This window comes from Limulus polyphemus, unplaced genomic scaffold (genome assembly GCF_000517525.1).
Source record: "Limulus polyphemus unplaced genomic scaffold, Limulus_polyphemus-2.1.2 Scaffold347, whole genome shotgun sequence".
NCBI lineage: Eukaryota > Metazoa > Arthropoda > Merostomata > Xiphosura > Limulidae > Limulus > Limulus polyphemus.
The window spans coordinates 253,162-274,591 of NW_013665957.1; the positions used below are offsets into that span (position 1 = coordinate 253,162).

At 33.8% G+C, this 21,430-nt stretch overlaps 1 protein-coding gene across 9 annotated transcripts in view; it reads left to right on the forward strand.

The window, feature by feature from the left end:
* LOC106457574 (CUGBP Elav-like family member 4) overlaps window positions 1–21,430 on the forward strand; it is a 257,724-nt gene that overhangs the window by 190,134 nt on the left and 46,160 nt on the right. For all 9 annotated transcript variants that reach the window (XM_022383575.1, XM_022383570.1, XM_022383568.1 and 6 more), the window contains exons 4-5: window positions 2,732–2,811; window positions 14,297–14,440. In XM_022383575.1, the coding sequence (XP_022239283.1) occupies window positions 2,732–2,811; window positions 14,297–14,440 (224 nt within the window). The remainder of the gene's footprint in view (window positions 1–2,731; window positions 2,812–14,296; window positions 14,441–21,430) is intronic.

Consider the following 21,430-nt stretch of genomic DNA (forward strand, 5'->3'; position numbering starts at 1 on the left):
TATATATATATATGTATATATATATATATATATATATATATATATATTAATGTAAATATGTGTATATGTTGGGTTAAGGATTCTTTTACAGTACTGTCGTCTGTGCCTTGTTGGCGATAAATTCGACAATAAACTAACAGCACGTACTCCACTTGTTTTTGAAATAATACACATATTCGAAACAATTTAAATCTATGTACAAAATTCTTTACACTATGAAGATCATATTTGTATTTTAAACACTATACAGTTCTCTTCTTCTTGTCAAAAGTTCACTTAGGCCAATTCAATTGCTTTAAAATTCAGTTGACAACTATTTTTCTCTATTTTTATTGGAATAGTATCCGTGTATAATTTACTCACGCTGTCGCGTGAGTTACCACAGTTGTATCTTGAACTTCCAATAATCGTCTGCCTTTTGCCAAAGTCCACACAGGCGGGTTCAATTAATTTAAAACGCCCTTTGACGAGAAAAATTATTCTCCTTATCTCTTTCAAACTGTTAATCTCACTCTAACATATCAACCATTAGGCTATTCACTCCCATGACGGTCGTCTTCTAAATTTTTTCTGACTGAACTTCTCTTTCACGTGACTTTACTTTTACTCTTCTGTCCACTCGTCTGGTCGCAGCTATTTATACGTTTATCATTTAGGTGTTCTAGAAATTTCCACAGCCTCGACACCAATGAATTACAAACACAAAATAAGTAAATTAATAATACTACCCACAATAAACAGTCTTTTATATATGACACTCTTACAGCACATCCAGGACTCCAGAGTACATAGCAGTTTTTGCAGCAACAGTCAGCGAACCATGAATCCCAGAATTCATAATCCGAGAACGCTAATTGCCAAGCGACGCCCGATCTGTTAATATTAGACAATGTTAACCAAAAACAGTACAGTGCTCGAACTAGTTTCTTTTTCTAGCACAATACCCTAATGTCAATTTTTTTTCAGATAAATTATTATTTTTTATTTCGTCTTTCGAAGTAATACGTACACGTAACTAACTTCTAAGTTTTTATTCCTTAGATGTTTTTTATAGGCTTGACCGTAGCCTAGTAGTTAGCATACTGGACCGGGGTTCCGAAGGTTTTAGGTTCGAGGCGTAGTGATACCAAATATTCGCACTTTCAGCTGTGGATCCATTATAAGTTAACAGTTAATCCCGATATTCGGTTAAAAGAAGGCGCTTTATCGGTTAAAATTATTTTATCTGTTCAAGGCTAGTAATGAAAACATTCGATCCTTCGTATTCCTTGTACTTCATTAACTAATCGAAAATATGTGGACTGATACAACTGTTAATTGTGCGTAATATAGCGGTCAGTGTTTCGAGCCATTGAACACACTCCACAATTTCAACTGTAATCGCATTATAAAAGTGTCCGTTAATGTTTTTTTATTTGACTAAAAGAACCAGAAAAAGTTATTGTAACGCGGATGCTGCTGACTAGCTATCCTTCCTCTGGTTATGCTCAGGTCGAATTCACTCACCTGTTATCAGCTGCTGTAATGTCTTATTAATGCTTACTTTTAATCTTAAAATGAAAGAATGTTTTTGTTGGTAACAACACTAAATACCTCTGGCATATTGTGAAACACAAGAAATAAATTTTAAGATCTTTGTTTGAGAAAGATTTAGAGAAGTTTCTTTGCAGCAAATATTCTAAATTAGTTTCATTGTGTTATAAGGCTTTCTATAAATTTTATTGTTTAAGGTTTCTAACAACTCTCAGCTAAAGTTATTCTATATGAATATACTTCAATCTGTGTGTGTATGTGTTCCTTATACGTTTTAATATTTCTTGACCAATCAGCACCAAACAGGATGACATGAGGGGGTTGGAAAGATATCATCTTTACTTGACGAATTATAAACATGATGCTAAAATTTAAGTAAGGTTTGTTTGTTTGTTTTTGAATTTCGCGCAAAGCTACACGTGGGCTATCTGCGCTAGCCGTCCCTATTTTAGGAGCGTAAGACTAGAGGGAAGGCAGCTAGTCATCACCACCCACCGCCAACTCTTGGACTACTGTTTTACCAACGAATAGTGGGATTGACCGTCACATTATAACGCCCCCACAGCTGAAAGGGCGAGCATGTTTGGTGTGACGGGGATTCGAACCCACAGATTGCGAGTCGAGCGCTCTAACCACCTGGCCATGCCGGGCCTTAAGTAAAGGAAAGATATATTTGTGGATTAAAACGTTAATATTTTTTGGGCATCACTCCATTTTAAATCATAATTCTTGAAATTTCTGAATGAGCACTCCTGCCTTGTAGGCCCGGCATGGCCAGGTGGTTAGGACGCTTTGACTTACAATCTGAAATCGCGGATTCGAATCCCCGTCCCACCAAACATTCCGGCCTTTCAGCCGTGGGGGCGTTATAATGTGACGGTCAATCCCACTATTCGTTGGTAAAAGAGTAGCTAAAGAGTTGGCGGTGGATGGTGATGACTAGCTGTTCCCTCTAGTCTTTCACTGCTAAATTAGGGACGGCTAGCGCAGATAGCCCACGTGTAGCTTTGCGCGAAATTGAAAACAAACCAAACCTACTGCTTTGTTTCATGAGTGGAATTACATTTATGCCTCTCCGTTGAGACTTACATTTTCTACAGTGCCTAAAGTGTCAGAGAAGTGCATTCAAAATTCTTTTTTTTTTCTTGTAATGTAAAGCTCTATAAATGCATATTACATGTTTTCTTACTACTTCCAGGTTGTGCATTTGTGAAGTTCGGGTCGCATTCAGAAGCACAAGCAGCCATCAACGGACTCCACGGAAGTCAAACTATGCCAGTAAGTAAAACGAATATAATGGAATATTACAGTCACCCATAGTTATTGTTCAATGAACTTTTACATTATGTTTTAGAGTATTTGGTTTTCCACATTATCTGTACATTATTATTTGAAAATGACTCATCGTTCGATTAACTTATCTAGATTTTTAAGTCGAGTTTTGAGAGACCGGATGTAATCTTAAAATGTTTCATATCTTTAAATAAGTTCACTAGGCATAAAACCTCAATTACCTGTTGTTGTTGTTTTTTACCTTTTTTTTTGCAAGCAACCTTTTTAGCTACCCGGTTATAAAGAATTAAAAACCTTACATGTTGTTTTCTACACTATAATTCACAAACGAGAGCAACGTTATTAGTCTGGTGTTTTTATTATTGCCAGATTTATGGGCCATATTTCTATATTTTTATTGTTCCTCAACAACCACAGTTAATACATTGTAAATTAAAACATCTTATAATGGCATACGAGTTTCATATTTAGAATAGGTCCAACATTTGTTTCAAAAAGGTTGAGAAGTTTCTGGGCAGCGAATATTCTCCATGTGTTTGTTTGAAGTTAAACACAAAGCTACACAATGGGCTATCTGAGCGCTGCCCACCACGAGTATTGAAACCCGGTTTCTAGCGTTTTAAGTGCGTAGACAAACCGCTGTGCCACTGAGAGGTGGCTTCCATGTGTTACAATGCTCTATGAGATTTCCTTTACACGCCAATTTGTAGCTTAGAAACTGTGATACTCTAAAATCTTTCAAAACTAAAACAATTTAAGTTTCACAAGCTGTTGAAGGAAATAATATTTGATGATATCACTGAGCTCATTCTTTCTTTTCTCGCTTTATAATATTGTGACTATTAGTCCGCCACTTTGACTGTTCTTGTACTAGCATGCCGTTATAAGCTTATGACTTTTGTACTTCTAATGAGCTAATTTAATAATACAGTTAACTCTTCTTAACTTCCTAAAGCTCCGGTCGTTCTCTGTCTCTTACAAGCTCACGCGTAATTTACGTAAGCATAAGTTGCTCAATAAAGTTCACAGTTACGACTCCAATACATACTTCCACACAATGTTCTGAATTGGTGTCTTCCTATACTTCCTCAAACACAGCACGCTTGCTATTCAAATTTGAAGTCGTCCTCACTGCTGATTGAATGTAAGAGTTGTCAAACAGAAAGCATAACTTTAAGTCACAGCGTTATTTCAATATAAGAGACAGCTACGTTATTTCGTCTTCCCTATACTGATCCATATTTTAAACTTGAAGTCGTCCTCACTGCTGATTGAATGTAAGAGTTGTCAAACAGAAAGCATAACCTTAAGTCACAGCGTTATTTCAATATAAGAGACAGCTACGTTATTTCGTCTTCCCTATACTGATCCGTATTTTAAACTTGAAGTCGTCCTCACTGTTGATTGAATGTAAGAGTTGTCAAACAGAAAGCATAACTTTAAGTTACAGCGTTATTTCAATATAAGAGACAGCTACGTTATTTCGTCTTCCCTATACTGATCCATATTTTACCACATATGCTCATCCACAATGGTTAAATTTACCATTCATATTCAGCTCATTTGTTCCATGTACTCACTTAGACTCAACTCATTTGTCCCGTATATTCCTACAAAAAATTCATTGGTTCCCTGTATTAAAATACAATTAATAATTTCGTATGAGCTAACCCAAAGTTATTTTAACATTTCAGACACCAAATAAAAGTCATTTTAATAGTTTCGCAATCTAACAAGAAGTCAGTCCTTTAGCTCCATAAAATAGTCTCATCTAAAATCAACTTATTTTTTTTTATCAGTTTTTAAAACTTTCAGTGATGACTAAAGGATGTAAAACCATTTTCAATAAAGACGGGGCCCGGCATGGCCAGGTGGTTAGGGAGCTTGACTAGCAATCTGCAGGTCGTGGGTTCGAATCCCCGTCACACCGAATATGCTCGCCCTTTCAGCCGTGGGGGCGTTATAATGTGACGGTCAATCCCACTATTCGTTGGTATAAGAATAGCCCAAGAGTTGGCGGTGGGGGTGATGACTAGCTTCCTTCCCTCTAGTCTTACACTGCTAAATTAGGGACGGCTAGCGCAGTTAGCCCTCGTGCAGCTTTGCGCGAAATTACAAACAAACAAACAATAAAGACGACAAACAACTTCAGGTAAATGTTTATATATTCTACCCGACGTTTCGGCTTACGCCATTTTCAAGGATCTATGAACGTCACACGTTACAAAAAATGGTTACTATAATTTAAAATCCGTTTTGTAACCAGTGCTTAACAAGAACTAAACCATTCCATACGCTAATGCTAAGTTAGTTTATTATCTATACTAACCCAAAGCCAGCTTATTAGAACTGCATCACAATGCACATTCGACCTATTAGTATCATAAACTCATTCATTGTGTACACTAATGCAAAATCATTTAGTAGTTCTACGCTTATTAGTTCAACATACCATAGTCAACAGTTTAATTGTTATTTTCATATATGGTCAAAATTCAACCGATTATTTTAAGGTATTAGTCGTAACATAATTATTTAATTCTATAAAATAATCGTTACTTTATCCATTTAACCCATTATTCCATATTCTAATCGTTCACAAGGTCCATATATTAATCTACAATAAACTAATTAGTTTCATATAATAATTGTGATTTAATTCATCATTTACAAATACTATTCTCTAGTTAACTAACTAGTTCAGTAAATTACTTACAATTTCGATATGGTCAATAAAAATTAACTCATTAATTCCATGAAATAATCTTTATTGAATTGGGTGGTTCTATAAGTCAGAATCAATTTAATAAGTTCATATATTATGCCATAAACATTCAATATACTACTCTAAAGTGAATCAATATGTCCCAGACAACAACTGAAATATAGGTTATTAACTCCGTAGTGTAACTCAAGATCAGTATTAGTGTACTGATTGGCATACAGGTAAGACTAGTATCACAATAACGGGAAATACGGTAAAAATGTTACCCAGGGTTAAAAAATAATTTCTGACTTTATTGAGTTGAAGAAAAGAAACTAAACACAATATTAAAATAAACTGAAAATTAATATCTATTTACTTACAACACAAGTCAGAGACATGCGCACGTTTTCAACAAACAGTATACAACTCTCTTACTGTCGAGAGATCTCATTAGGAAGAGATCTGGATGAGCACCGAGTGAGTTTGACGTTATAAACATAAAACAATAGCGTTATCCCTCTCAGAGTTCAGGCCTTGGATACGTCACTGATCATTCCATAACTGTAAATAAGGAAGACATGGGTTCAAGACGTTTCTAAACAAGGTTATGTTGCTAGAGAAAGTAGATACATGATCAAAGCTAGGTCTCCAACAGCACTATCCGTGAGAAACCCCAGAACCATCCAAGTGTGGCACAATCCTTGACTGTGAGTAACCAGCACACGAAATAAAGTCAATACTGTCAAAGGTAGACGTTTAGTATATAAACGTCTGTTAGCTGCAAAAGAATAAATGTGTATGTCTGGTAAGTTTTGAAACTTTCAGTGAACGAAACAGTCGACCTTTCTAAAAATTAAGAGAGAGAAAAAAACATGGCGCTTTTTGAAGTACCACAATCTTTGTTTTCGTGTTGTCCTTACACTTAAACCTTCAGTTCAATTCAATACATACAAAATTCAAAAACCATGGTTTAACCATATTCAAATCATATCTTATTTCTAACACTCAACAGATCACTTACACAATACGAGACACAGAGAAGACAGGTAAGTAAGTAATTTTAATATAGATCCAAAGTTACAATAATAAAAGTTAGAACATGAAATTAGATACAATGCTAAATACTATACAAAGTAATACTACGTACGTAATTCAGAAATTAACCTTTTAACAATGATGAAATAACAACTTACATTATCAAGTACATAATACAATGCAAAATCAGTAGCTCCTTAATGCTGATGATGAAGACACAGAACCTAGCAGTTAATTATGTAATAAATAGATCAACTTACACAAATAACTATTTTTTTAATGAGCAGAAATATTAATAAAATACTAAATAAGCCATTGAAGAACAAAGTACAGGAACATAAATTCAATGCAATATTATTACCAGAAACTAAACAAAATGCATGTTTTCTAACATTAATCACTAGCAACCACATTACGAAAGAAAAATTAAATACGTCATATAGAAATGAACCCTTGAACAATGATTAATGCACAAGATGTTACAATACCATATAATATAGAATACCTTACTACAAAAGTAAGCCGTTTAATAATTGAACCTAGAAATATTTTTCAATACCCATCAATATAAAATAAAACTATTTAATGATGATAAAACAATACAACATCATTTGGAAAAGTGTTTATTTCAAAACATATCGATAATATGGTTTGAATTTTGCGCAAAGTTACACGAGGTCGATCTGCGCTAGCCGTCCCTAGCAGTGAAAGATTAGAGGGAATGCAGCTACTCATCACCACCCACAGCCAACGCTTGAGCTACTCTTTTACCAACGAATAGTGGATTTAACGTCACGTTATAAGGCCTCCCCACGGCTGAAAGGGCGAACATGTTTGGTGTGACGGGGATTCGAACCCGCGACCCACAGAGGCAACAATACAAGTTGCCGAAAATTAAGAGTATTGTATTTAGGTGTCTTTTGCACATAGAAATTACAATATGAAGATGAATGTAAAGTTTTGTTTATCAGAAGATATGACATTAACATCCATACTCTCACACATATGAAGATGAATGTAAAGTTTTGTTTATCAGATATGGATGTTAATGTCATATCTCTCTCACACACACAACTCACAATATCGAAACAAAGGGTAGGGATAATTGTTTCAACTTACCATCAACAAAGGTAAAGTAACTTTAATGTCCTCTTTTCCACACAATATCACTACATAGAAATGAAGTTAACATTTCTGGTCTGTGAAGAAGAAGAGCAAAATTCACTATTTTAACCTGAAGCTCAGGTTAAATTGATTTCTCATGCATGATAAAAACACTGGTAACTATTTCAAATTATACTATAGAAGATAAGGTCATACACACAATTACGATAATGGAATAAAAGGAAATTATTGCAAAAAATGAAGGGTGGTGTTATATAGTTGAATGATAAAGTCATATATTATCATAGATTCTTATTTAGTAGATCACCGACAATGAAGATATACATTGTTCGCTAATATTATGCTTCCTTTACTCTTTAATTATCTATGAGCCACAAAATTCGATTCTTTGAGCAGGCACGAGTAAGCGAAACTACGACTTCACAGCTAATGTTCCTTTGGTCAGGGCCTCCCAGTAGCCCAGCGGTATGTCTGTGGACTTACAACGCTAGAATCCGGATTTCGATACCAGTGGTAGGCAGAGCACAGATAGCTCTTTGTGTAGCTTTGCGCTTAACTACAAACAAAAAAACAAAAAAATCCTTCAGTCAGGAGTAACATTTGTCCACTACGATATACATCAACACACGATCAGCATGAATATAACAGTAAATAGGAAAAGTGCATTTCCTATTCTAGACGACCACAAACAACAAAGAAACATAAGATCACAATTCTCTCTCTCACTATAAATGTGGAAGTCGTGCACAGGTTTCATCTGCTTTTGTGTGAATATTACCTAAATGCCACACTTAAATGCATTCTGCAAAGACTCATCACAAAATTTTACCTGTGTGCTTGGAAAGCAATGATTGCAAAATCTTTCAGCCTTTAAATACATGAAATTGTAGTGCCAGATTTTAGTTCTGCTAATGGAAAATCTTCTCAATCGTACATCAACTAACATTAGCTATCCTAGCTGGATTATTGGAAGATGTTATAGGAGCATATTGTCACAGATAATGAATGATTTAAAAGCTTAGAAAGTAACTATCACAATGTCCTTTTCATCTTAGTTTTCGATCTCTTAGGGATCATCTCCAGCTAAAAAAGTTCTAAACATTATATCTACTAATATCAGTTGCTCTCACTTTGTAACAATCAAGTCGTTGTTACATGATGTAGTGCATACTTACTCTCACAAGATACCAGGTGATAGCTTGAAAATTAAGGGTCATCCCTTTCTTCCAGTGGTCAGTCTACTGATTAATAACTTGCCACTCTAACTGCTGTTCTAACAGTTAATCCTCGCCACATTTAACAGGAGGTCAGCAACAGCATCTCAACCAATAATCTGGGTTGTCATGCAGCTCATTCATTGATGTTTCCTCATCTGATTCCTCTTAAAATACCAGACAAGTGCTACAAGCATTTTCATCCTCATCAGCTGAGTCAATATGGTAAAAAACGGTATTCTCACTATCATCTGGCTCATTAATCTCAGTTTCTGTTTCCTGATTTAACCAGTGCATGAGAGGTACATCAGTGACATAAAGTTTCAAGTTTAATATTGTATTCAATGCACTTATACATGCTATGTTTTCTAGGATATGCTATTAAAGAACAAGATAAAAACCAGACTAACCAAGCATGTATCAAAGTAGTAACTAATCATTATGCTTCAGTATTTGTACTTTCACTGCTTTGTCATAGCATTTCTCCTGTCATATGGCAACCTTTTATAGCTGCAGACATTTAGATTCATCTACATCAACTAATACAGAGCTCAACCACTTCATATATTCTTGCAACACTATCTGCTCTAGCTCTAGGGGGAGGACCATACATCATGTCCATACCAAGCAGTATATATTGGCTAGACATGAACATGTTAGGTGAGCAACTGTTTACATCTGTTTTGTTATACCACATGACATCATAATATTTAGTAATTTTCATCCCAGTCTGTTCAGTGACGATGAACAGAATTTGTAAGCATCTGCTTGATAGTCTGTATTACCAACTGTGCCAAACCATCAGATTGTATATCATATGATGAAGTGTGATTCATCAATACACTCAACATTTTGCACAACATAGAAAATAACTCGTTGCTGAACCTAGTCCTTTGGTCATGGGGATTTCTTCAGGTTCCCCAAATCATTCTAATCATTATTTAGCCAACATGTTAGTGACGGATTGTGCTAAAATATAAACCAATAGCTAAGTCTTGCTAATTTGGGGAAGTAATCAATAATGAGAAGTACATAACAAATACCTCATTCATTCTTTGGAAGAGCACTTAGAATATCAAGGGATATTATCTGCAATGAAGAGCCAACTGCTCTCTGCAAGAGTTTATCCTATTTTGTCTAGTTTTTCTCTGGGCAGTACAGTATTTTCACCATTTATCAATATCTCAATACAAATGCAACCAGAAAAAAAAATACTTTTGCACATTAGCACATGTATATGTAACAACCTGGTGACCTTTGGGTTTGGTATTATGCAACGTCTGAAGTATCTCCTGCCTAATAATTCTGGGAATCACTAGCTGCATAACTGTAAGTAAGGAAGACATGGGTTCAAGACATTTTTAAACAAGGCTATGTTGCTAGAGAAAGTAGATACACGATCAAAAGTAGTTATCCAACAGCACTATCCGTGAGAAACCCCAAAACCATCCAAGAGGGACCAACAGCACTATCTGTGAGAAACCTCAGAACCATCCAAGTGAGACACAGTCTTTGGTCATGGGTAACCAGCACATAAAATCAGTACTGCACAACGTAGATGTCTAGGTATGTAAATGTCTAGGTATGTAGATGTCTAGGTATGCTCTCTAAGTGAGTATATCTGAAAGTTATTGAAAATTTTAGTGAACTAAGCAGTTGACCTTTCTGAAAGCTAAGAGAGAGAGAGAGAAGAAAAAAAAACATAGTACTTTTCCAATTGCCAATCAGCACCACGTATGAGTTTACGACAAACTCATCATATCAGTATAGCACACCTCATCCCCTTAGTGGCGCAGCGGTAAGTCTTAAGGCTTATACCACTAAAAACCGGGCTTGGATACCCGTGGTAGTCACAGTACAGATAACCTATTGTTTAGCAGTTTGTTTAACTACAAACAAACAGTATAGCACATTTGTATGGTTTATTATTTTTTCCATCAGAAACTAAATGAAGTATTTCTCTCATAAAAACGCCCTGTGAAAAAAAACGTTTTTCTCTTTACTTACGTACGTAAATAGAACATCTATAAAATGATTTTCATCGATTTGCATGTTATCTAATAACTTAAAGTTAGGTCTATAAGTTAAAATCGGCGCTGCCCAAACAATTAAAAAAAAAACATGTTTCATGTTATCAAACAAACTTTAAAAAAATCGATTAATATTGTCAAATGACAGAGTGCGCTTTTATTGGTAGTTGCAAGTTTCTTGGCAATTCTTTTTCTCGTTACGTTTCCTCTCAGTACGTTAATTTTTCAAAAATTTGTATAAAACCTTGTCTAATTTGGATAAGCTGATGACAGCTTTTTTTTCTTTCTTATCTAACTAAGCCCAGTTAAATTTGCACTGGTGGTACTTTTATCAAATATTTCCATTAGGGATAACCCTCAGAGGCCGAGCTCGCTATTTACGTTTTTCAGCCAACAACCTAATTACTTGGATAGCTTTTGTAGCTCAGTAAATTCCGTGAAGCGTGCAGAGCGCTTGTCAAAAAAGCTTTTCAAAAAGGAAAAGAGTTATAGCTCAAACGTGGACTCCTTCTTTAGAGCTCGCTGACTTTCTAAGGACCTTAAACTCTCTTTCATGCTTGACTGAAACTCCTTTTTCCCATTATATTTTGTGTTTCCTCTGTTACGATGGGCCTTATCGCTATTTAATGGTAATAAATGCAGTGCGTTAGTAGTATATCCTGATTCGTTAATTGGACTGGAAATATAACTTTTAATGTAGATAATTTATTATCATTGAGTTACCACCAGGATATTCAGAAATTATTCTTTGCTTCATGATAGTCACGCAATCTTAGCATAACTTGTCCTCATTACTTGAGTCAAGTAACAGGATCTTTGGATATATTCTTCTTGAAGGCATTGCAACAGAACTAAAAAATGGGCACGATTTACAAAACGTCTTCTTTGTAAAGTGAGCTTCGTTAACTAATACGACTTTTAGAATAAGGAACCATTTTTCAAACACGAACAAAAAACAGGCTTCGAGAGCACGAATCAATATTTTATATACGAACTCGTTAGTGAAGAATCTATCAGTACAATTGCTTACATATAGAAATTGATATGCAGTTAAAAATAACTTTTTCAAAGAATCATATAACTAGCATTGTTTTTTTCCCTTACCAACATATATTAATGAATAAAGATGAAAAACTAAGAAAATTAATTAAATTGGAAATGTACAATACCTTGTTAGTTTATGATTCAAAAAATTCGCATCGGTTATTCGAGCTCACAAACAAAGTTAATGTATAAGTAATATATAGTTCTGACTTTCTGGTTACTTGAGGTTTGCCAGATCATTACAGAATGACATTTTTTAGTTTTTAATATATATGTATGTTCCATGGACAGAAAATTTTATACCGTATAAACACCTAAGTATACACATGCCTTTATATGTATAATCTATGTTTAAAAAATTTATAAGAATTTTTATTAACTGTAGTACATAATAAAATGTTTTTCATTTTTTAACTCTTTTTTTATAATTTAAAAAAAATCACAAAATTGTTAGTTTGATTGTTTGAGAACATAGCCACATTGGGCTTTTTGTTGTGTCCACCACAGGGAATTGAACTTTGGTTTTTTAGTGTTGTAATTCAGTAGACTTACCTCAGTACTACAGGAGGGGACTAAGATTGTTAGTCACAAACCAAAACATTACTTTCTTATAATATTAAAGGGATACTGTCTGACGTAAGATCAAATTATTGATCGTTCATGATGACTAGCAAGCTCCAGAAGAAGTCTGATGAACCACATTGCTTTATTTACCTCTGGGAATAGTTCGAGCCGAAATCTGAAATCTTTTGCATAACAAGTAATACATATGGTTGTCATGTGACATTTAGAACTCGGTCCTGAACTGCAGGATAACAAATTATGACCTACGAAGAAGAGAAAGGATGCCAATATTTATAAGTGAAACTAAGTAGGAGCAGGACAGAAAGAGGCAACAGGAAAGGTTAAGTCGAAAGAATGACGTAAGAGATGAGAGCAGATGAAGCAAGAAAAAAAAGACCGACTATGATGTATTCTTTTTGTTCTTTTTTTTTGGCATTCAATGTTGTTCATTCTACAGTGCGCTATATATATTTAAATGATAAAGGGCAATGGTAATTTCAAAATTCTTCATTAATTTCGTGTGCACCTAGAAATACAAATCAAAAAGAAATTGTTATTAGTTAATACAGTTAGTAATAACCAATTAAATAGGTCTCTTCTTTGGTCTGTATGTCATCAGAAATGTAATTTTAGTTTTCACTAACAATGTCATCAAATATGAGAATACAAATTTCAACATTTCTCTCAATTGAAGACAAATGTGTAAAAAGTAAATTTCAATGCAACCAGTCACATCGTGCAATTGCAGTTTTGGTGAATATACACAGTCATAAAGTGCAATAGGCTTACGTTTTCGTACAGTTATTTTGCTATCGAAGTATTTCTAGCAGATAACAATACTCTGTCTACGCGACCATTGTTTTATAAGCAAATTAATGATTAAGTTTAAAACGCTATGAAAGCACGTTCACCTCTGTCAACTCAAAACACGGCCATTTTGTTAATAAAGCTGAACCAAGGTTACACGTCATCAGATCTATATTATTAAATCAGATCCTTCCTCCGCCGTAGCCCACCTTCGACACACCACATAGCCATAGAATTCGACTGTTTGTCTCCAAAATAGCAACTTATTCTATTGTAAATATCGAATCATATTTAATTCTAAAATATATCAGCGTATTTATCTAATCATATTTAATTCTAAAATATATCAGCGTATTTATCTAATCATATTTAATTCTAAAATATATCAGCGTATTTATCTAATCATATTTAATTCTAAAATATATCAGCGTATTTATCTAATCATATTTAATTCTAAAATATATCAGCGTATTTATCTAATCATTTTTAATTCTAAGAGATGTCAGTGTATTTATCAAATTATATTTGATTCTAAGAGGTATCAGAATATTTATCTAATCGTATCTAATTCTAAGAGATGTCAGTGTATTTATCTAATCTTATTTGAAAACATTTATACATGGGTGCGCTTTACTCAAATACATCAGGTTACATCGCTTTAACCTATTATTTGACTATTTGCATGCATACAATTAAATGATCATATTTTCACATTTCGTAAATAGAAATCATATTTTTACTTTGAATTATTTTGAATGTGACAATATCCCAAGAAGAAAGCAAGAAAACAACATAAAAGCTAGAGATGGAATAAACACGATATTCGTGACTTCGTGTGTATTTAGCCATCATTTCCTACAAGAGAACATTTTAATTGATAAATAACTTTCAGAATAAATTTTTCATGCGTGTTTTTAAAAAAATTCTCCTTTATACTTCTGTAGGGTGCATCATCCAGCCTGGTTGTAAAATTCGCAGACACGGAAAAAGAACGTCAGTTGAGACGGATGCAGCAAATGGCAGGAAACATGGGACTCATTAACCCTTTTGTGTTTAACCAGTTCGGTGCGTATGGTGCGTACGCACAGGTATGTACAGCAGATTCTGTATAATATCTATCAGAATTATATCATAACTACATATAGTCACATACAGTAAATTTGATATATTATGAGGACATCTTACATTCTAGTATAATTGTGAAATAAATATTGAAGTTGGGGGAGGACTAAGGTCCTCAAAATATACACCTTGTGATAAAAGTTTATTCTTTTGTTTGAATTTATGAAAAAGTGGACGTATGATAACACTAAAAATTACCTTATTTCAGAATATGTTTGCTTGCTGAAAACAAATTTTTTGTCTTGATGCTTAGGGTGTGGCTGTTTGATGAATTTTGCACAAATCTACTCGAGGGCTTGGCATAGCCTGGTAGTAAGGGCGCTCGACTTGCAATTCATAGGTCGCGGGTTCGAGTCCCTATCGCCGAACATGCTCGCCCGTTCATCCGTGGGGGGTGTTATAATATGACAGTCAATTCCACTATTCGTTGGTAAAACATTAGCCCAGGAATTGGTGAATGGTAATGATTATCGGCCTTCCATCTAGTCTTTTATCTGTACTCTGTCCACCGCGGGTATAGAAACCCCATTTATTTCGTTATGAACCATCCGAATTACCGCTTAACCACCAGGGACAACCACATTATGACTTGAAGGATAGCGCGTGAAAACAAAAATTCAGTGATACTTAATTCAACCTCTTCAGAGTATGAGAAAATTTGGGTTAAAATGCGTTTTAAAAATCCCTGTTTTAGATCATGTAATTCCAAGAATTAACAGTGGTTGTTATTCCACACACGTAATAAACATCGTGGAACTCATTATTTCTTTTTTTTCACTTTAATATTCATTAGGCTTTAAACGCATTGATCAAATTTGAATGAAATTTGTTTTTATAATTCCTTAATAATAAAACCTCCATTGAATATTTTCATAAAATTTTTTGTTAAAATAAAGTGTCTGGATGAATATTTATGTGTGTGTTTTATAGCAAAGCCATATCAGGCTATCTGCTGTGTCCACCGAGGAGAATCCAACACCTGAATGTCTAGTTTCGCATAATTTGTGTGCAATATTAATAAATAATATTAATAAATTAATTAATTAATAATAAATAATGTTACTAATAAATAATATTAATAATAAATAATATTACTAATAAATAATATTACTAATAAATAATATTAATAATAAATAATAAATTGATAAAGGAAATAATTCGCTTGTGACATTTACATTTATTCAATGACATGCGAAATATTTTTGGGCGCTGTGTGGCCTAGCGTTTAACATGCCGGATGTAGATCGAGAGTTTAATGTTTGTGTCCCGTTGTCTCAAAATCATTCCCTGCACTTTGAGGCTGTGGGTGTGTTATAAGAGTGACGGTTAAAGCCAAAGAGTTTTCGTTGGGTGGTGTTAACTAACTGCCTTCCCTTTAATTGAGGAAGCCCTCCCAGTGGCACAGCGGTATGTCTGCGTACTTACAACGCTAGAAACCGGGCTTCGATACCCGTGGTGGGCAGAGCACAGATAGCCCATTGTGTAGCTTTGTGCATAAATTCCAAAACAAAACAAAAACATAATTGAGAAAGCTAACGCAGCTATCTTACATATATCTTTACGACAATATCCGAAACAAACAATAAAATATTTTTCTATATTTTGAGCTTAAATATGTATGAAGCGTGTTACGATTATTTGGCGTGCTTTAAAACTGACGAGAATAAAAGTGTGTTTTATGTTGCAACGAGGCATCGCATGTATTTCAGGATTGTTTGAAATAAATAAGAAATATATACACATATGGAGAAACTACAGCAAGAAAACACAACTACAAAAAATAAAAAATCAGTAATACGAACATATTTAAAATGTATAATATGTTCGTTTTACTGATTTCGTTTTTTTTATTTTTGTTGTTGGGTTTTCTTGCTGTAGTTTCTCCTCATGATTACTGTTTTGTGTTTTATTTGTTTAATTATCGTTAAGTTTAGCATTTGTACTTTAGCAATGTCCAAAGACTTATATACACATATATAATTTGAACAGTTTGGAAAATTGTTTAAACCACAATGATGATATATATCTACATAAGTGTTACACAACCGAATTTTAAAATGTGCTGTATAGTAACATGCTTTAAAAACCACACTATAAAGTATTTTAAAGTGTTAGAATATTAAACTGCTTGTATTTTTATATGATATTTAATTGGATTTGTTTAATTTCTATATCAGTAGTGTGTAAGTTATTGTATTATGGGATAGTTCCGTATAACTCGACTACTGACGAGTTTCTAACCTTGTATTGATTATTGAACATGCGCATTTGTAATTTTCAAATGTCGCACACCAGCATGACCTTTATAATATTATTTTAAAGGCCTATTATTTGAAAATAAACCTTAGAAACACTTGTCTTGGAGACCAGATAGACTCTCTTCTGTGGATGTCAATATTCCTTGACTGTAAACCAGAAATATTATTTCTACAAGTACTAATCTGCCTTTGCATTTTACAAGTTGTGTGTTTTATATCCAACATCTTAACTAACTCCAAATGAAACATTTGAACACATCGTTTCTTGATATTCGTATGTCACCTGTGTACATACTTTAAGTCAATGTGTTAAAAAAACAACAACAATGATTTATTACTGCCTTTTTAAAAAATAATTTTGACCTTACTATAAATATGAGTTGTTCTTTTATGCATTGCACAAACTTTGAACAAAAAGCTTGTTACTTCTTTGGAATATTCCAACATAGTTCGGGAATGAATGTCAGAGCTGAAGGAAATACATGTAAATGTGTAATGTAAACAATTATTACAGAAAAAAACAATGCGCAGTGGAAGTTTGGTAGAATCTGTCAAACATAAATTATTCGATAACGTCAATCTGTAGACAACCTTGTTTAATCTGCTGTTGAGACGACTTTTAATTTATCTTTGTAAAAGGTATAGTTCTTGGTTATCATTTAAAGTAACATAATTTATTTTTAGCTTTTATGCAATTTATGGTAAGCCTTTAAGTTATAACCAGGTTACATATGTACATACATTACAGTGACTAATGTGAAAATGCGTTTTAATTCCTCAAAAGCCTTTTAAATGTTGTTGTTGTTTTTTTCTGAAGTTTACTTATTCTCGTTGTCACAATAAATGTATGTTTGTTCTTTATTCAACGTTCCAGACAAAGCGGTAAAATGCTTTTATACTTTACTATATAAAGGCGAAACATTGGAAGCTGATATTTTGTCGAATAGATACGGAACTCAAATGTTTACTAACTTCCTTGATTCATATGACATCATCTTTTCTTTTCTTACACAAAACTAAATTTTACATACAGAAGATTATTCTTGGTCAGATGAAATCCTCTAGCGACTAACATTTCATAATCCGTAAAGGATCCAGCCAATTATGGGGATCTCAGATTCGAATAAGTTTAACTTTTTACTTACTGGTATTTCACTTTAGACAAATAATAACGTCTGGCTAATTACAAGGGAAATCCGCTAGGGATCTAGTTGGCTGGTATGTCTTGAGTATTATGCAAAATCTTTGTTATTATGCCAAAGCTTTAGTGACATACAAGCAATACAGCCTATAAAACCAAACAGTTACTAAGGGATGATTAAGCACATGCAGCAAGTACTGCAAAGGTTGTGACAAGGAAAGAAACAGTAGAATTTATTCTTTGTAAGCTTTCTTTCTGTTTCGTTTCTTGCAGGTATTACTAGCTCTGTGTTTTACATTTCGGGGTTCATCGGCTATTTATATGACGCGAAATGACTGAGATTACTTTATCATGAAAACTTGATATTCTTCATTCTATGTCGTCATATTTAATATTTAGCTCTTCAACGCTAAGTTTTGGCTTTTCTGTTTTAGTTTAAAAACGAGGTACAATATCCACACTCCACACAGATGTCTGAAGTGTTTATAATTCAAAAGGTCATCAGATCTGCTAAGCCGGTAGTCCAAACATTAACCACCCAGGGAGGTGAATGCTACTAACAATCAATAACATATACTGTACACTCGAAGGTGTTTGCATTCTGAGACCTTCATTGGAGTCTTGTCATAGATAGGTTTTCTCATTTGGAAAATGCTTTTTTTAAAGCAAATTCTGAATTTTACTCATGAGGAATTATTGTTGTTTTTAGCATGTTAATAATCGTCATTTGTAAATTATGTTTGAATAAGAAAATATTCTCAATTATTATTACTTGCTTCTTTGGCAAGAGTAGTTTTTTCACCTTAAATTGCTACAAAACGAAAGGTCAGAGGTCATATATTTATCAGCATAAAAAGTGGTTAATTACTATGACAGCTTAAAGGAGTAAAAAGAACTAAGATATCGGCAAATTTGCCAATGTTCGTTGAGATGAACTTTTACAAGTAAACAAGATCATCAATAAAACTTAGGGGTGAAAACAACGAAATAGAACTATGGGAACGCATTAAGTCACACTTTCTAGCAAGGCCTTGGTTTGTTGAAGAATGAGGCGGATGCAGACCCAGTCGTCATTGATTTTTGAGCCATCAGACTGTTGAAAAGAGCGTTAGAAAGTCGATGTCCCTGCAGTTTTCCGGAATCCTAACAAAAAGGAATGAGATAATATCGATATGGTAGTTCATTGAAAAGAACAGAACTTCGCTCAGCGGAATGTATTATGTCATGCACTTTTCAAGAGGCAAAAAGAGCAGCTTAATATGAATACAATCAATGCCGAGAGATGAAAAAGTAGGGTTAGGTCTAGGCGACGGAAGTAGTCGTCTCTAATTTCTAGCACGGATTACTGGTTATATTATAGCTTTGTTATGTTAGTACATTTTTTATTGACTGATTTTTTTAGAAATTTTAATTTATTTGAAAATTAACAAGCAGATATCTGCCAACATTGTATTTTAAAAATTAAACAGTTTCAGAATACAGTTACTGGTCATTAAATTTACAACTTTAGCAAATCAAAAGAAAAAAATATCACCGTGAGGGCTTTCAAACAAGAAAAACAAAATAATATCGTTTAGCTTCACTTCATGTAAAAAAAGTGTTCTGTTATATTCTTTTAAATAATAGAGAGAATGACTTAAGTACTTAAACTTAGTCATATTTGAATTTGTTTGTTGCTTGTTTGGTAAGCGTAGAGCTACACAATGGACTATATGTCCACAATGGGTATCGAAACCCGGATTTTTGCGCCTTAAGCCTCTATACTTATCGCTGAGCTACTGGGGAGCACCATATTTGAAAAAGATTGTAATTTTGTGCTCAAACCTGTTGTTCTGAAATTCACTGGCATTATTTTAGGTTCTCAACGATGATGATAGCAATTTGGAAGTAGGAGTCAGACTATCAGGATCTAATAATACGCCAAACCAGTAACTTTTACTTAGAAGCTTATTACATGACATTGTCTTTTAATAATGGCTCTTCTAATGAGAATTTATCTCGTGCAGTATTTATAAATGTTTATAATAACAAAGATAATATACATAAAATATACTGTGCCATACAAAGTCTACGAAAAATAGATCCAATGATTTTTTTTAATTAGCAACATAAAACAAAACATTTCTTTTGGGGTAAATAATTCTGTTTGTTAATTTTAGAGCAAAGCCTCGTTAGGCTATATGCTATGTCTATCGTGGGGAATTGAACCTCGGAGTTTAGCGTTGAAGGTCCGTAGACTTACCGCTGTCCAACCAGGAGATGGAAATAATTCAGTTTTATTACTAATAGCATTGGGACTAAATAATTCACATCTGGTTTCAGCTAATTATTTCTGTGAAAATAATTATAATGGCTAAATAACTCATATCTGGTTTCAGCTAATTATTTCTGTGAAAGTTATAATTATTTGTGATGTATTTTGTTAATTTGGAATGCTTATAATATTATATGTTAGCTTCTGTCTGGTTCATGTAATTAAGTATTGGATAAACAACGGATCTGGCCATTCGCTTTTTTTTCAGTGTTACTCATTTCTTATCAGGTTCAGCTACTAGTTTTGATGAGGAAATTTTGGTTGTTTCATAAGTGCTGCTATACAATACAGTACCTAATTGATTACTGTATTAGCGCCAAAGAAAGGCAATGCTATTGAGAAAAAAAACCTCTCTCGACATACAATTTCTAACAGGCAAGTTGGATTTGGTCATAAAAACCTGTGGTGTAGTTGCATGCCTTAAAAAGAAACAGGGTTTTCACTTTTACTTACCTCCCATACAGATGTATTAAGTTGTACAACATATATTAACCAGGAAGTAGAACTTCGGGCCATCTGAGATGCTCATGTATTCTCCAAAACTGGTGCAGGAAAAAAATCACGTGCCCCTGAATTAACTTACCCACTCCGTATTAGAAGTAATATAGCTACGTGTAATATCCAAATATTTAGAGTATTTGTCCATATTAGAATAGTTCTTTTGTCTCATTTCCATCAGTTAGAGTTTTATACGTTTAAAGTAAGTATTGTAAGTGTTATATTGTGTTATTGTCTTTCTGAATGAACATGTATTACTAGATAACATAAAGTAGGGAGTAACTTGGCGCTAAATATGATCCTTAATATTTTCGCTGTAATAACGAGAGAGATTTCCGTAAATCGCGTTAAATCTGTGGAGCAACTTGGTAACTAAGTGTTCTGTCTACAGTCTGTACTAGAAGCTGTAGGGTTATAGTAGTTCAATTAATAAAATAATTGCCTAGGCGAGGAAATAACAAAGTGCAAAATAGAATATAAACTTGTGGTGAAAAAACTCGCTAAATTAAAATAACTTTATTCATAAAACAAGAAAACGACGTTTCTGGCAACAGCCCTTCATCAGGTTACCAGTGACAACAAAACTGTTAATATAAGGGTTAGGTTGAAAGAACAAGTCACCTAACCTTTATATTAATAGTTTCGTTGTCACTGGTAACCTGATGAAGGGCTGTTGCCAAAAACGTCGTTTTCTTGTTTTATTAATAAAGTTAGTTTAATTTGGCGTGTTTTTCACCACTGCTTT